This window comes from Aptenodytes forsteri, unplaced genomic scaffold (genome assembly GCF_000699145.1).
Source record: "Aptenodytes forsteri isolate BGI_AS27 unplaced genomic scaffold, ASM69914v1 Scaffold61, whole genome shotgun sequence".
NCBI classification, from domain to species: domain Eukaryota; kingdom Metazoa; phylum Chordata; class Aves; order Sphenisciformes; family Spheniscidae; genus Aptenodytes; species Aptenodytes forsteri.
The window spans coordinates 2318327-2334907 of record NW_008794443.1 but is presented as its reverse complement, the minus strand read 5'-3'; the positions used below and the strand labels follow the sequence as shown (position 1 = coordinate 2334907).

At 36.4% G+C, this 16581-nt stretch overlaps 1 protein-coding gene across 1 annotated transcript in view; it reads left to right on the top strand.

Moving 5' to 3' along the window:
• The first annotated feature begins 570 nt into the window (after positions 1-570).
• The window catches only part of VPS13D (vacuolar protein sorting 13 homolog D), a 111156-nt gene continuing 95145 nt past the window's right edge, over positions 571-16581 (top strand). Inside the window, exons 1-18 of the mRNA XM_009289605.1 lie at positions 571-605; positions 2285-2455; positions 3371-3448; positions 3687-3877; positions 4189-4269; positions 5597-5713; positions 5938-6042; positions 6432-6602; positions 7584-7684; positions 8310-8478; positions 9892-9984; positions 10721-10931; positions 11499-11678; positions 12117-12247; positions 13019-13091; positions 13613-13783; positions 14981-15111; positions 16029-16161. Coding sequence (XP_009287880.1) covers positions 2359-2455; positions 3371-3448; positions 3687-3877; positions 4189-4269; positions 5597-5713; positions 5938-6042; positions 6432-6602; positions 7584-7684; positions 8310-8478; positions 9892-9984; positions 10721-10931; positions 11499-11678; positions 12117-12247; positions 13019-13091; positions 13613-13783; positions 14981-15111; positions 16029-16161 — 2233 coding nt within the window. The 5' untranslated portion in view covers positions 571-605; positions 2285-2358. The remainder of the gene's footprint in view (positions 606-2284; positions 2456-3370; positions 3449-3686; positions 3878-4188; positions 4270-5596; positions 5714-5937; positions 6043-6431; positions 6603-7583; positions 7685-8309; positions 8479-9891; positions 9985-10720; positions 10932-11498; positions 11679-12116; positions 12248-13018; positions 13092-13612; positions 13784-14980; positions 15112-16028; positions 16162-16581) is intronic.

Below are 16581 nucleotides of genomic sequence, written 5' to 3'. Positions count from 1 at the left end.
GCGCAGGCCGTTTGCCCCCGACCTCTGTGTGGCTTCCTCGGGGCTCTCACCGGCCGCCTCCGGCAAGGTGACCTTTCGCTTCGACTCCGACAGGCGTTGGCGTGCCAACAGGTCTTCTCTCTTGCGTGTCTTCTCCTCCCCACGATGTGTTTGCTTGCGTGGAGAGAGAGAAGGGAGAATGTCCTGAAGGCTCCTCCCCGCCCTTTTTTGGCGCTGACTAAAATGCCCCCCTGCTCCCTTGCACTGACAGGCAACATCATCCCAGCTCGCATCCCTCCTTGCCTGCAGCCTTTGGGCTGCCCCAGGCCCCACTCCTGCAGGACCTGTCTCGTCCTCCCTGTTGGAAAAAGTACATCTTTTTCCAGAAAAAGTGAGCCAGCTTTGAGTGAGGTCCTGGTCTGGACTTTGATTCTCATCCTGATAAGCACTTACTGTTCCTTTTTTACCATGTATGTTAAAATAAAAACACGGTCATAGAAAATAGGTGTTTTCTTTTTCTTTCCAGTGGCACAGCAGTGGACTAGAAAGTTACAAATGTAGAAGCCTCAAAACATTTGAAAGATTCCTAAATGGTTATTTATGTTCCACAAATTTAGGTTAAGGAGGTGATTATTTACAGTTCTTACAATGACTTCAGGCATGGAATTGTTCATGTACCAGAGGTTTTCAGGCACTGGCATGCTAACCTGTTCTGTGCTTCTGAATGTTTCTTCAAGATCTTTCCTCTGATTTGGCTCCTAACACCTGTAGCTTTCTTTTTTTATTTACTTATTTTGTTAAGGATAACATGACAAAGATTACTGCATTTGCTTTTGTTTGAACTTCAGCATTCTTGTCAATTTTATTAGACTAAAAACCCTATAATGTAAGGTGGTGGCCCCATGTGTCTGAATGCTTGGTCTTTATTATGTGGAATGATGCTATTGTTTTTGAAAAACGTTGAGAAATTTTACAAAGATGACGTGTTTAAAACACATTTAAACACGATAAACACTTCACGTGTTTAACGTGAAGATACACTTTATTCAAATGTAACTTCCCTGTGTTATTTATGATGTTTGTGTTTCATTCTGCATGACAGCATAGTTTCACTTTTCAGCCTTTAGAGAAAGCTTTTCATTATTTGCTGAATTCTGGTTATTTTATGTAACTGTATTTGTTAAATATTTTCACTGGCTTTTTTTTTAAAGAAAGGCTGAAATGGGGGTGCCTAAAATCAAGCAAACCTCATTATGGGAAAACCCTGAATCTTAATATAAAATTTAAAATGTAACTCTTGACGTTGTAATTTTCTTCTATTGTCAGACGTCAATAAATCTGACATATCTTGCTTTTTTGCTCTGTAGCGCTCAATTTTATGTATACTGGTTTAGGGAGGTATGTGGGGTTGGGAGACTTTTCTAAACACAGAACTGATACGTTTACTGCATTCTAACCACAAGATAAGGCCTGCATGCTTTTTTCCTTACTCTAATAACATGCTTGATCCTGCCCTTGCAGAAGCTAATAGTAGTTTTGCAATTCATGGGTTAAAAACTTGAACGGGGACTTAGGGATTTTAATGGTCTGATTACCACATAAGTTGAAACAGAAATGGTTGGAGAAGAGTATGAAGGGAAATGTTTACATGTATGACCAGTGTTGCTTTTCTAGTGTAGCTTTTTTTTCCCTCCTTGATGCAGTAATCTATGCTGTCACTTTGAAAACCTGTTAGAGTAACTGTTGATGAGCTATTTATGGGACTTGTATCTGATTATTTCCCACATATACGCTCTTCCAAAAAAAGGGGTTTGGGTAGGATGAATTGTTTCACAGATGTCATATAAGAATTCTACAAAAATACAGTCGAAGGCTCTGGGCTGTTGCTTTAGACCAGGCTTCCAGAACCAGAATGTTGGCAACTTGAAGAAAATACTGGCAGCAGAACTCGAGGAGGCCAGTGTAAAACTGCTTCAGATCAATGTGGAATTTCAGTCTTCCCTTTTCTGGAAGAAGATTGCAGATTGGCCTTCTTGATTATTGCAACAAAATGTGGTGTTTTGATTAGAAAAACGATGGAAAGAGGAACTTAATTTGCAAATGGGAATGGTCTGTAATCATCAAAGCTCTATATGAAACTCTGATTTGAGACTTAAAGGGCATAGCGTAAAGCATTTTTTTAAGGTAGAAATTAAACAGTGTTTTTACTGCTTTTTAGATTGATTACGGTAAGAATTACAGTGATAGCAGTATGTCAGAGAGTATATATTTCAGACAATCATTTTCTTCATGTTTTTTGTTTCAGAGTGAGGCTGTAATTATGGAACAGAAATCCAGAAAATGACAGAAAAACGTTAGTTGCCCTCTTCTAGGACAGTCATGTTGGAAGGATTGGTAGCCTGGGTCCTCAACACCTATTTGGGCAAATATGTCAATAACCTGAACACTGACCAACTTTCGGTCGCTCTTCTAAAGGGTGAGGCTTTGTGGTATTTTCTGTAGTGTTTTCATACTGTGATTTAAAAGAAAGAAGTGTTATGTTTTTGTAATAACTGGAAGGTGGAATAGAAACAATCACTTAATATTGTATTCAACATTTATATAAACCCTTTTAATACAGAGTTTTGTGCTAGCACTTTACAATGAATAGTAAATTCTCTTGTGTTCCTATCTTTGTTGCTTTTTATCAACACCGTTAAACCAATTTATATGAAACTTTCAAAAGTATGCTTAGCATATCTTACCAGCATGTTTGTATAATATTTGAGTGTAATTTTTCTTAATACTGTTCAATAACTTTCCTGTTGAGGGTCTGTGGCAGGAAGTATTCTGTAGTCGTTACTTCTTAGGTTTAGGTGCTAGTAGTTACTCCCCTGTAATTAAGACTTCTGGTTTATGTCGCGTTACATCATGTTATGTTCACAAGTCTTGTACTTTTACAGAGTCCTCAAATTAATGTTTTCTAATTTACCTTTTGCTGCTATTATCTGCTATTTTTGGAGAGAATATTTTATTTCAAGTCAAAGCTTTTCTGTGCGTGCTTTTTGTAATATTGAGAAAATACTTGAAGTGATACTTTTGAAAAGACAGAGTAGAAGCCTTCTCCTTGGTTACAATAAAGTTCAGATCTAAAACCTTGTAGAAGATTGCTTCTAGATGACCTCATCAAATAGTTTGAGCACATGGCATTGGAAAATTAACAAGTATGTTAAATAACCATCGCAATTGTAACACAACTTGAAGTGGTAGGTTGTCTGTTCTCATGAAATCCAATTTGATTTTTTTTTTCTTTAAAACATGATGCTAGTCATTTTAGTCTTATAAAGTTCAAGCTGGCATTCTTTAACATAATTTTGTTTAACAGACTTGTCTTTTTTTCTGCTTTGTATAGGTGCTGTTGAATTGGAAAACTTGCCACTAAAGAAAGATGCCTTGAAGGAACTGGAATTACCATTTGAAGTAAAGGCAGGTTTGTATTTTGCTTGTGTGTGCAGGACAAATATTTATAAACAGGAAGTATTGCATATTTTAGAAGAACCTTTACCTGTGAGTCAGAAGCTTGAACAAATGAGGTAACCTGGTTTTCAGGTAATCCAGTTCTATTTTAGCTTGTTTGTTTCTTATACTACTTTTTCTTTCAGGTTTTCCAAGGATGATAAAGCATGTTTACACAGGAATCTGATAGCATCTCTGTTTTGTATATCTAGGTTTCATTGGCAAAATAACACTACAGATACCTTTTTATCGCCCACATGTGGATCCATGGGTGATATCTGTCTCAAAACTGCATTTAATTGGTGCCCCAGAAAAAAAGGAAGATTTTGATGAGGAAAGGGAGAAGTTGCAAGAAAGAGAACACAAGAAAGCCCTTCTTCTAGCACTTGAAGAAAAATGGAAAGTGAGTCACACTTGTTTTTCACGGTGAAGAAACCACTATGGTAGATGGATTGCATTTAAGTCTCCGAACAAGTCGGAGAACAAATGCATAAGAAACTAAGTTAGTATTTGATTCGTACATGCTAACATAGTGCAATTTCTGCCCCACCCCACAAATTCGTGTCGCGTGTCCCACATGTGTTGGAGATACTGAAATCGTTGGGGTTTTTTTCTTTCTCCCTGTTCACAGGAATTTCAGTATAACAAGGTATATTGTTGCCTGACCAGTTGTTAACAGTGGTGGTTAATGCTTATCCCTATTTTCTCTTTTAGAAAGAACGACAACAGAAAGGGGAATCTTACTGGTACTCAGTTACTGCATCTGTAGTCACAAGAATTGTAGAAAACATTGAAGTAAGCCTTTGCATTGTAGAGTTTTTCCCACTTGTTAAGAATTACCTGTGCCCACTGTGCTTCACATTGTGTAGTCCACAGAAAAGAAATACATAAATCAAAGGTAGATGTTTGGCAGAGGACAGTCCCTTTTCAGACTGAGCCTTCATAACTTCAGTCTTAAACTAGTCCTGATGGGGACTTCTGGAAAGGAAAAACCCTCCATCCTGCTTTTACCAAGGGGAAAACATCAACTTTTTTTGGTTTGTAACAGTAGGTGGATAATGAATTTGCATGAAATCTGATGGGTTTTGCTCACATTTTAATTCTTTTAAGTTATAAACCCACCAAAATATCGAATTGTTTATGAAGCAGAAAAGCGTTGTTTTGATAAAAAGATGATTTGTAAAGAAACAAATCTCAGAGTTTCTGTTGATCTATGATTTTGATTATTTGACTGCCTGTTGTCTCTCAAGTTCTTTAATTATTCTTTTTCTACTATTAATAAAAACCTGCCATGTGTCTCCTAAGTATCAAAATGACTCAAAAGTATGGCTGTTACGCTCTGTTGCTTTTTCTCTTTGGAAGTCCTAATGCAGTTAATGACATTTTAGCCACATTTACATCATTAATCATTTGTGTTTAAGAACCAGAAGCTTCATACATATTACTTGCTGAGGTTTGTCTGCTCGCTTCCATGGAAGGACTATCCTTCTTTTTCCTTATGTGCAGATAGACTGACTATATTATTTGTTGCTTTTCAACTCACTAGAGGCAATTTAGAAGCAAGATACCTCAGACTACTTGCTTTTCCTGATATGTTTGAGAAGAATGTATTTGGTGCAGGAGCTCAAGGCGAGAGTACCTATAATTTTCTCAGTCCTGGACTCTACATTCTCTGAGAAACCACAGTAACTCGGTGCTCTCAAAGGTTTTACCAATATAAAATTAGTTTGGGTCACCTTGTATTGTTACTAGTTTGCAGTTCTGGCCTGTGCCGATTCTAGTATATGAAACAAATTTGAGTCTTCGGTTGGCAATTACACGTTTGCCTTTAAAATAAAGAATAATAGTAGGATGGCAAAATAAAGTACGCTGTCTTGTGAAAGTGGCTAGTTGTTTTTGGGGAGAAAGGCAGGGACTAGTGGTATCTGAGGAGAAGTTAGAACCAGAGAGTACAAAACCAGAAGTGAGGAGTAGGATTTTTATGAGATCTAAATAACTACCAGACATTTGTTGGAGAATTGCAGAAATTAAATATTAAATTGCTTCAGTGTTAATGAATAGTACTGCTATCCACTCTAATGATGTAAATAGTTGTCTCTAGTAATGTTTTTTTTCTGTCTAGTTAAAAATTCAGGATGTCCATTTGAGGTTTGAAGATGGTGTCAATAATCCTTTGCAGCCTTTTGCGTTTGGCATATGCATCAAAAATGTATCAATGCAAAATGCGGTATTTGAACCAGTAAGTATAACTTTTTGTACAAGAACTCATGGCAGCTAAAACGTGATGCTGTATTTTATGGGTGCTAGTAAATATTTAGTAAAAAGTGTGACGTTTTAATAATCTTCTGGTTATTGTAATAAATTGATTCTGGGCATTTCGTATTGTTTATTGAGTATGTAGAACTAAAAACTACGTGGCATGTGGTGTGTGATCTTGACTTTATTCCACTTTTTCTACTTCAGGTAGAGAAGCTGATGCGGAAAAAACAATTGGATGTTGCCGACTTCAGTGTTTATTGGGATACCAACTGCACTTTATTGGGTGACCTGCCTCCTGGTCAGCTACAGGTACAAGAGAGAGAGATTGCATATGAGAGAGAGATTGTTGTTGTTGTTGTTAGTCTCCTTTCTATATTGCAGACCTAATTGACTTAGAATTTATTGGATCTGGTGCTTTTAGGAGCAACAGAAGTTTATGGTTTCATGCTATAATGATAGGATACATGTGCAACCCACAAAGGCTGTGCTGTGAAATACCTTGTTTTACCTTTGAAGAGGGAACATGTTTAAGAGGCTGTGAAATACCTTGTTTTACCTTTGAAGAGAGAACACGTTTAAGAGTTTTTTTTTCATGGGCTGGCATGCTAATAAAGTTTAGTCTAGTATATGAAACCAATGCATCCTAATAAGAGTTGTACACTCATTTCTTATAGAATGAATTTGCTTGTAACCCACAGGAAGCAATGGATAAAAGTATGGAAAGTCGTGATCATAATTACATCATGGAACCTGTATGCACTTCTGCTCTTCTTAAACGAAATTGTTCTAAGGAGCCTTTAAGATCACGCCAGACTCCACGGCTTGAGTGTGACATTCAGCTTGAGACTATACCCTTGAAGCTTTCACAGGTAAACGCCAACCATCTTCATTTAGCTCTCGATATCTGAAACAGGGACTGTTGAGAAGCAGGGTAAATGAGGCCATCATGAAGTCTGTGCCGTTAACTATGTTAGGCTGCGTTGGGTGTCAAAACTAGTTAGTCTTCAAGATTGCTTGGGTATCTGTGTGCTGTATTGCGCACTGCTTTATGGTCAGTTTCTAAGAAAATGACTGATTAAAGAAGGTATTCCTTTATGTTTTGTTTATCACATTGTCTACAAATTCAAATTGGTAGTTTGACATAGAGTGTATTATTTCCTTCCCACGTGCTGCAACTGTTGTTTGTATGTCAGTGCTTCTGAAGATTCTGCTGGTAAAATGCCATCCTGAATTATCTATCTCTAAGAAAACAGTTGCGGATTCAAACAGTGAAATATGTCTTAAGGGTCATAAAACTGTGGTAGTGTTTGTAACAGCTTAAATAGCAGTTATTGCAGCATAAAATTAATACTTTCTTAAAGATTTAGTTTTAGAGGCAACTGGAAGTGATATACTAAAGTTGTTTGTTTTAAAACCAAGGAATGCAAATTATTTAATTACTTTACTGCAACTGATTATTGCAAAAAAATTACATTCTTGTTTGTTTATAGTAGCAATAGGAAGGATGCATATGGGGTTTTTTTAGTCTATAGAATGTATAATATTGGCTGATGTTAGGTTGATAATCTGACATGGAAGGAGATCTCATTCTGTGTGTTTGTAAATAAGGAAGCCTGTAAATTGAATGTCACACATTAACTACTAGCTACTGGGAGAAGATATGTGACACTGGAGAACCACATTATGAATTATGATTAACATTAATCTTAATTCTGAAGCCATATGCAGGCCATTGATGCAGATAAATAAGCCTGCGGTTGGTTTTTTTGTTTGTTTTGTTTTTTCCTCCCCTTTGCTTTGGAAAGCACTCCAATATTGCCTAATTGATCTGTGTATTATTTTACTAACAGATGCAGTATCAGCAGATCATGGGATTTTTAAAGGAACTGGCTAGAAAGGAACGACAGCTTAAATTCAGGAAGTGGAGACCAAAGGTTACAGTAATAGGGAAGTAAGTATATCTACGTGTGTGGTGGTGTTAATATGATATTAAAAACTATACTAGGGAGACTAGAATGAAAACAAATATAAAAAGGTAGAGAATAATCATATATTAGAGTTTTCAGTTTTCATGTTTTGCTCCCCTACCTCATAAATCAGTTTTAAATATTCAGATGTAATTCAAGCTTAAAATAAAATTATTCATACCTGAGGTTTTAAATCCTTCTTTCATAGCTTCCAAGAACTGAAATTAAGTTGGAGGTTCTACCCCCCTGCAGACACTGTGGTGTTCTGGAATTTTCTTTGTGGAAAGAGCTCCTACTAAGTTTCTTCTATTGTTAAATAAGAAAGATGATATCGGTTCAGACCAGAGGTCTGTGTAACTCAACGTTTTGTTGTCTATGCCTGATATATAACAGCTATACTAAATCCCACTAAAGTGGTGGGGACTTTGCAGAGCGCTGTTCCACACAACTTGTAGAACTAGCCCATGTATGCTGTCTCTAATACCGATGCTTCTTCTGACCAGTTATCCTCTGTTTTTTCACTGAACCTCTCCTGGACCTTTCACCAGTTTGACATGCATTTGTTTTTTCTTGACATCTTGGTAATACAGTAATTTAAAAATGTTTCAGCTGCCGAGAATGGTGGATCTTTGCTTTGAATGCTAATCTTTCGGAGATCAGGGAGCAGAGACAACGTTCTACTTGGGAGTTCGCATTGCATCGGGCCCAAGATGCAGTATCTTACACTGACATGTATTATAGCAAGTTGAAGGGGGAACCACTGTCTACTGCAGAGCAGGTATTTAGATTTGAGTTTTCTACAGTGTTGATTAACCGTCTAATATTTGATTTGTTTCATCTTCTCAAATTTAAAATCTGTTCTAGTTTAGAAACATCTTTAGTTTTACTGCAGGCCGTTTTCACTGAACAGATTGTCTTTTGACCACAACTGAGTTTTTAATGCTTGAAACCTGGGCTTGTGGGAGGTGTGTATGTGGCAGGGTTCTTGTGTTTTTGTTTTGCCATGCAAAAAGCTGTCTTTTTTTGAGCTGTAACTGGTTTTCACCAAAAATAGCATTAACTCTCATAGAATGCTCTTGTCAGTCTGTGACATGCTTTCCTAGCTCGTGTTCTCTATAGACTCAAAAAGTATTTAAATATCAGAAGTGTGTCAGATCACCCATATGGTTGGGTAGATAATGTGGGAAAAATTGTGGCTAGTTGACAGTGTGTTTGGGGGTGCTTGGTTGGTTTTGGTTTTTTTGGTTTTGTTTTTCCACTGTTGATTTTAGGATTAATAATTTAGAGGGAAAGTGCCCCTAATAATGAACCTGTGTCCTACTTCAGAAATAAAAAACCCTGTGAATTATAATTGGCTGCTTTTTATCTTTAGTGTATTGGGACTTTTTTATTAAATCAGTCCAGGGTGCCACGTACCTCACCTGTCTTAATTACAGGTGCGATTCTACTGATACCTTAAGTTGTATGTAATCCTTACTTGTGTTAATTAGGCATGAACTGTAGGAGTAGGTCAGTGTACTGGAAATTTTATAGTACCTGTCAAAGCGGGAGACTTTTACTTTCCTATAGTTTGTATTGTCTTCAGCAGAGCTGTGAAATGTAACAAGGGCAATGCCACTGGACTAGAAAAATGTCTTTTGCTTTCTTGTTCCGTGATACTTTTTTTAGACTTGGGTGAATCATAAGCTTCCACAAACAACTTCTTAATCAGTACAAAGAAGACAACATGTCTAAGTAACTGAATATGAATACTACATTGTCCTAATTTATGCAGTTCATTTCCTCTACCTTCTTTACTCAAGACAGAAGCTTTTTTTGCTCCTGGCTAAGCTAGGCATTCTGTTAAATCAGGTTATTTTCCATGGCTTAAATTTTGTGCTGCAAACCTTGCTTCTGATGCATGATAGGAGGATAGAGTTGGGCAAGGAATTTTTACCATGAAAAGTGTTTAAATAATGTATTTTACAATGCAAATAAACTTTATTTGTAGTATGGGGGAATGTCAGTGTTACGGTTGCCCACATGACTTCTGCTTGTTTTCATGTGCTTACGCACTTGGATACTATCATTAATGCCATGTTTGTTTTTTCTGTGAATCTCTAACTTACTCAGTGCAGAGATGTTTGACATGTTTGTGAACAAGATGCTATATTCTTTTAGTGCAGTTACTTTGCCTTTTTTGTCTTTTCAGGCAGAAATGCATCGTATTGAGGATGAGCAAACTTACGAGGAGTTGAAGATACTATATGAGATAGTTCATGAAAAATTTCATGATCTAGCTGAGGTAAGGAACATTCTGCATACAGGGTAATAATCGGAATTTTTAAGTGGCTTATTCTGAGGTATTTTGTTCTGTTCTGCTGGGGAGTATTAGCATGTTTTTGCTTTGATTTAGAAGTGTGGCATTAATGCTAAAATAGCAAACAATGCTCGGTTCCTGCAGTTTTTACTGTTGTGTCACTTGCACAGTGAAATCTTTTGTCTAGTCATATGATGATCTTCCTCAATAGTATCCTTGCCAGAATTCCTAGGGTAAGTACTCTTCATCTTAAAAACAGAGGGTGGAAATAAGGGCCTATAATGAGTATTTTCCCAGAATAAATATATGGCCGAGGTGAACCTCATGTAAATGTTTCTGAGCACACTTCATAAAATGTGGACTAATCTCTGTAACAGTACAATGCCATCTCTCTTTCAAAAACAGTTGCTAAAATTTAAAGCTGTGTTTTATGGTGTCAAATGACTTCTTATTTGGTTTATTGTTTCTAGACTAAGATTTAAATAATGCCATATGGCTTCATAGATTAATGTGCAGCAGTTAACTGATGATATGTTTGTTATTTCTTAGCTGCTGCTCTCCTAATAGGCTAAGTATTGATTGAAAATATCACTGCTGGTATACTGAAGAGTACTGAGTAAATAGGAGATGGAATTGTATTTTTATTGTGTTGTTTCTGTACACTTGTGATATTCTTTCACTTATCAGCAGTAATGTGTATGTCTTCAATGTTCAAACATAGAGTGTTAAAGAGCCGTTGCCTGAGTCTCCTGGAGGTTCCCCTACAGCAGAATCTGCACATGGCAGTAGCACTGGAATGCTGCAGTATCTTCAGTCTTGGTTTCCTGGTTGGGGAGGTTGGTATGGATATGCTCAGCAAACATACGAAGGTGAACCTTTTGAAGGACTGCTGCCAGACCCAAAGGAACAGTGGAATCCAGAAGACATACTAGGTATGGAAATACAAGGTTTTCTGTTTCTTTTTAAGGCTGTTAACGCTACCATAGTTAGATACCTGGTAAAGGTGAACAGAAACAACTCTGGTTCTGTACTGTTAAAAGATTACATGTGTCAACTGATGAACCTAGGCAGCAGAGCCTGTCTAAAGCTTAATAACCTGTTAAAAAATGTCAGTACCTGGTGTAACCTGCTTATTTCTAAAGTGATATATGGGATACATTTGCTTCCATTATTATAGATATTTATGGCAAAGAGCTTTGGGACTTTTTCTGTTCAGGTGGGTGGGGGTCATGTAGCGTGCTGTGACTGGCTATAACATTAACAATACTGGGTTGTTGGGGTCTTCGTAAATTTAGGTTTACATTACCTTAATTGAAATAGAAGAGAATATTTAGTTTTGTTAAGGAAGAAGGCGTATCTGCTTTATTTTTTGTTTCTATTTTTCTTCCCTAGAGCTGGGGAAATCTTTATTTTTAAGTTCAGAGAAACTTTTTTGTTCTTCAGTAGCCTTCCAGGAACTTATTTAATGCATTGTTTTGTGGTTGTTTTTTTTTAATTAGGTGCAGATGAATTTTTTGATCCTGCTGCAGATGCTTCTAGCATGAATACCTTTACAAAGAGAGACCATGTTTTTGCTAAATTAAATCTACAGTTGCAGGGTGGCTCTTTCACTCTGTTGCATAAGGAGAAGAAGGTGGTGCACGCTGAAGAGACTGCTTTTATGCAGCTGGAGTTTTCAGGTATTAAGTCAATTTCTGTTCTTTCTCAAAAAAGACCAGAGCTTTGTCCGCCTTCAGACTTTCCTTTGATTTTTTTTTTTTTAATTCTTTAAATTACTGTACTGAAAGTTCAAAATGAAAATATGAAAACAGCTTGCGGAAATTGATGTATCACGTGAAAATAAGTTTCTCTCTTCAGATGTGTGAGTGATTTCAACACAGAAATCTAATTTTAGACATTGTTATGTGTGAAAGGAAGACAACTATAGAAATACATGCTTCACAATCATTGTAATGTATTCCAAATTTCCGTGTGTAGGTTTTTTTAGTAGAAATAAATATATATAAGCACTTCTAAAAGACTTGTTTGTTAGACGATACTTGTTATCTGTAAAATTTAAATAAAACCTATGCTGTGTACTAAAAGAAATAGAAGCATTTTATGTATTTATATTCTAGGTGTAAAGATCTTGGCAGAATCCCTTCCTCGCAGAAATTCTTCCCTTCTCAAAGTTCAGCTTGGTGGTCTTTTTCTGAGGGATTTGGCAACCGAAGGGACCATATTTCCTGTTCTTGTTTTCCCAAATCCTGTAGGTGAAAAAAACTCTTTAAGTTACTATGTAGGATGCATAAGTGTGTATGAAAATAGTTATATTCCAAAACTCAACGCATGTTTTTCTTGGTTTGTGTCTTACCCCAGAAAGAGAACACAAAAGTCTTGAAGAAAAATTTCCACTTGTTGAACTTACTTTTCCCCTCCCTTTCCAAAGATCATTCGTAGAACTCTTCCTTGTTTGCTCTGTATGCTTGTAACTTTAACATTACAGTCATATGTGTTGGGAAGAAGATAATTTGTTGAGCAAAATTTGATTTTTGGAACAGTCAGCATTGCTGCTTAATCAGTGATTGTTCTTCTTCATAAAGCTCTTTGGTCCAAGTAAGGTTTTATTTCACCTGGATACTGTTACACTAAAAGCGGAAATACAGAACTTTTTTTTTTTCTTCCTAATGAATTGCTGAAAAGATTTCAAATATCTCTTCTGAGCAAACAACACTTCAATCTAATTCCATGAGAATTTCCCATGTATTTTGTACTTTGTAATTTGTAGAGAACTGACTGAAATTTGCACTTCAGACTTCAGTCTGTCTGCTACATGAGTCGATAGCATTAGCTTCTTAGTCATACTTCCTTCTCTTGTTTGACTACATCAGGGGAAAAAATGCATATAATAATCTCAGATTATACATAGAATTCACTTAGAAAATGACCATAAGACTAATACAGAAAAGACTTTTATGCTCATATCAGGTGGCTTGGTTGATTTTATCTAAACATTCTTTTTCTTTTAAATTCTTATCAGCAAAAAGAGGTTGCCTGCATGTCTTCCTTTGGACTCCAAAGTTTGTCCTCAGAAATGACTAATCAGAACACTGGTAAAGATTTCATTTTATGTTTGATGATAACAAGTACATGAGATAATTCCTACAAACAAGAAATTTCAAAATGGAGTGCCTAGAGTTTGAATTCATACAAGTGCTTTTTGCAAATAGTAAAGATAAAATCGTAGAAGCTTTGTTCAGACATAAGGGTGCGTGCAAGTTGGCTTTAAAGAAAGTGAGTAAGAAAAAATGTATTTCAAGACAATTGGAGTTGCACTTGCTCATTGTCTTGGTTTAAAAAAAGAAAAAAAGTTGTTAGGAGTTCAACATTAGGATCCCAGTTCTGAAAATGTTTTTGTATATACAAACATGTTGAATTCTGTTGATTGTAGAAGTTGATCATATTACTTGCTTTTCTGTTACTGAAGAATTTTCAGACAGGTACTACTTCCCTAGTAGTACCAATTAAAAATTAGTTATTAAATTCTTTGGGGTTTGTTTTTTGCTTTTGTCCATTTGTTTGGGTTTGTGTTTTTTTTTTTACAACTGCTTTTTGTAACTCATTTTTTATTCAGTTGCAGATCCTGATGCCCCAGTGTTTGAGATGCTTTATGAAAGAAATCCAATCCACAGCAATTTTGAGAGGCGCCTGGAAGTCAGTACCAGACCTCTAAATATTATTTACAATCCACAAGCCATTAAGAAAGTAGCTGACTTCTTCTACAAGGGAAGGGTTCATACCTCAGGTTAACCTTTAATTTGTTTTTTTGGTGGGGTTGGGGGTTTTTTTGGTGGTATTGTGTCTTTTCTTATCTTTGATTTTTATTTATTTTCATTCTTAGAAATATAAAGCACTAATCAAAGAATCTCCACCTTAAATTAAAATTAAGCAGTGCTCTGAGTCTTCTCTGGATGATTTTTTTGTTTGTTTGTTTCTTTGTTTAATTGAATCAGGGATTTCGCTTGGGCAGACTCCTGAAACTTCTGCTTTAATATTGCAGGTTGCTGCTATACCACATGGTGGATGTTCATGCTGCCTAAATTAAAATGCATAAATAAGGAGGCCTGTTTCTGTAATCTCTCCTGGAAATTGATGGAGAACAACAGGTTTTTTGAGAGGACAGTTAAAAGCAGAATATTTTCTATAGTAACAATACAGGGGAAATTGTGTTCTAATTCCTGTTGTATCTCTTCTGTTGGTTAAATTAAGTCTGACCTTTGTTACAGCTGCTTGAGGTACCTTGTTTTTTAGATGTTAAACATACTGCTTCCCTAAGCTTCTAAGGACAGCAAGATTTAGGAGCCTAGTACCTGAGCCTGTAACATTATAAAGTGACTGCCTTTGCAGTTTTAGTTGTTAAAGTTCAGTTTCTGAGGAGATGAGAGGTAAGAAAAAGGAACATTAAAATGTTCTTAAAGTACCAGTTCTTTTTCTGTTGATTTTGGCAAATACCAGAAGATTTAAGTTACTTAGCATAAAGGTGTGGGTGATACTTACTTTTTCTCACAAGATGAGAATATTCTGTAAGCGTTAAAGGCAAAGTTTAAAACAAACAAGCAAAACAAACAAAAAAAGACTGCCTACACATTCCACGAACTTCTTAATGTTTAGTCAGAATTTCCCTGTTGCCATGCTTATCACCCTTTCTGTCTCCCTCAAATTTAGTATCTCAGGTTGAAGGTCTGTCAAATAAAGACCAGAAAAAGGTTTGGGAAGTGGTTTTTTGGTGGGATTTTTTTGTGCTTAGACGCTTCCTCTTTTCTGTGAAGCAGCCTGTTGTGTAGGTATAGCCAATGGCTTTCAGCTGCTGTGTTTTCCTCTCCTATATTTTACTGCTAAAATTTAAAATAGATCTTTTCTTCTCCCCCCTCTTTTTTTTTTTCCCTGATTCAATAGCAGATTAACAAAATTATACCTAGTCGGTTTTATATCTCCTGTCCAGGTTTTGGATATCAATCTGAGTTAGAGGCAAGAGTGGCTGAAGCTGCCAGAAGACAGTACAACAAGCTGAAAATGCAGACAAAAGCTGAAATCAGGCAAACTATTGATCGTTTACTAGTAGGAGATTTCATTGTAAGTTTTTGCCCCCAAAACGTTTATGTAGGCTTCTTTGCCATATGTTTTAGGACTTAAAACTCTAAAGAGTGGGTTTTTTTGTCGTTCGTTTGTGTAGTGTTCTTTTTCAGAAAGTGGGAAGTTTTACATGTGGTATTGTAGTATTCCTTTTGCTGTCAAACAATCCATTTTTGTGGTGCAGACCTGTTGTGTTTAATGGCAGAATAGTATTTTTCTGTTCTTGACCCCGTTATTGTGATGACTTCATGGCAACGTGTTGGCTCCAGTGTGCATTGGAGCTCTGTTACGTCAGACTTACTAAATTTGTGTGTAACTTACTTAAAGATTATTTTCTAAATTAAAAAATTGTTCCACCTTTATTTGTTTTTTTCTCATTCTTCAGTTTTCAAGTAATACTAGTATATGTATCAGTATCATTAATCCCTAGCTTTGGAGTTAGCTATATTGATGCAAGATAGTTGTTTTATATTGTTTTCAGTGAAATGAAAAAATATTTATTCTGAAAAAGTAATAGTTTGATGTTGGATAAAACAGTCTAGTGCATGTTGTGTTCATGGATAGCCTTGACAAGGATTTATCTGATCCAGTGTCGTGTAAAAGGTAGATGCCTTCTCTTAGCTATGCAGGTAGGTTCACTCTCCTCAGCTTAGACATGGGAAGTCCCTCTGGAGAGGGATTCGTTGCATCTATCTTAGCATGGGATGTTTCACCTACTGAAAATGTCTCTTCATTGACTGTAATGGGAGTCTGTGGTTTAACAAGCTACCCAACTTCAGTATGGCTGAAGTTTGTGACGGTTAGCTCTTCAGTTGAAAAAGTGGCTAACTAGATTGATTTGTTTGACACGGCTTTTTTTTGTATGTGATGGGAAGCTATTTCTCGTGGACTATTATTTCTTTCTTCTTAACTTTCAGGAAAACAGCAAAAGCTGGACGGTGTGCCTTGATATTTCTGCCCCTCAGGTGATCTTTCCTGATGATTTCAAATTTGTGGATCCAGTGTTAGTTGTTGTAGATCTGGGAAGAATATTACTTACCAATTCTCAAGGTATGATCTAGAGTTATTGCAGCTTTCCTTTTCGTTCCGCCTTCTCCCAGAAACTCTTTTGTCTGTGTAGAAAGTAGAGATGTCTTAAGGTTATTTCCTCTATATATGCATAGAGTTTCACATAATAATTCTGCTATTATCAATACATTTTTAATTAAGATTGATACACAGTTTTTAAAATGGGGGGGGTGCGCAGTTTTTTTGGTTTTGTTGGGGGTTTGGGGTTGTTTGGGGATTAACTTTTAAATTAAAGGCTCCCCTGTGATATCTTGCACCTCTTGAAGGCTATGAACAGGTGTGAAGCTGGTGTGTCAGGCACTTTACCATAGATACGATTTGGGCTTAGAGTGGTGTAAGATGTAGCTGTCGAATGCTTTTTTTGGGACAGTGCTCCCAGTGAAAGTATGCTTTGAATAAGCC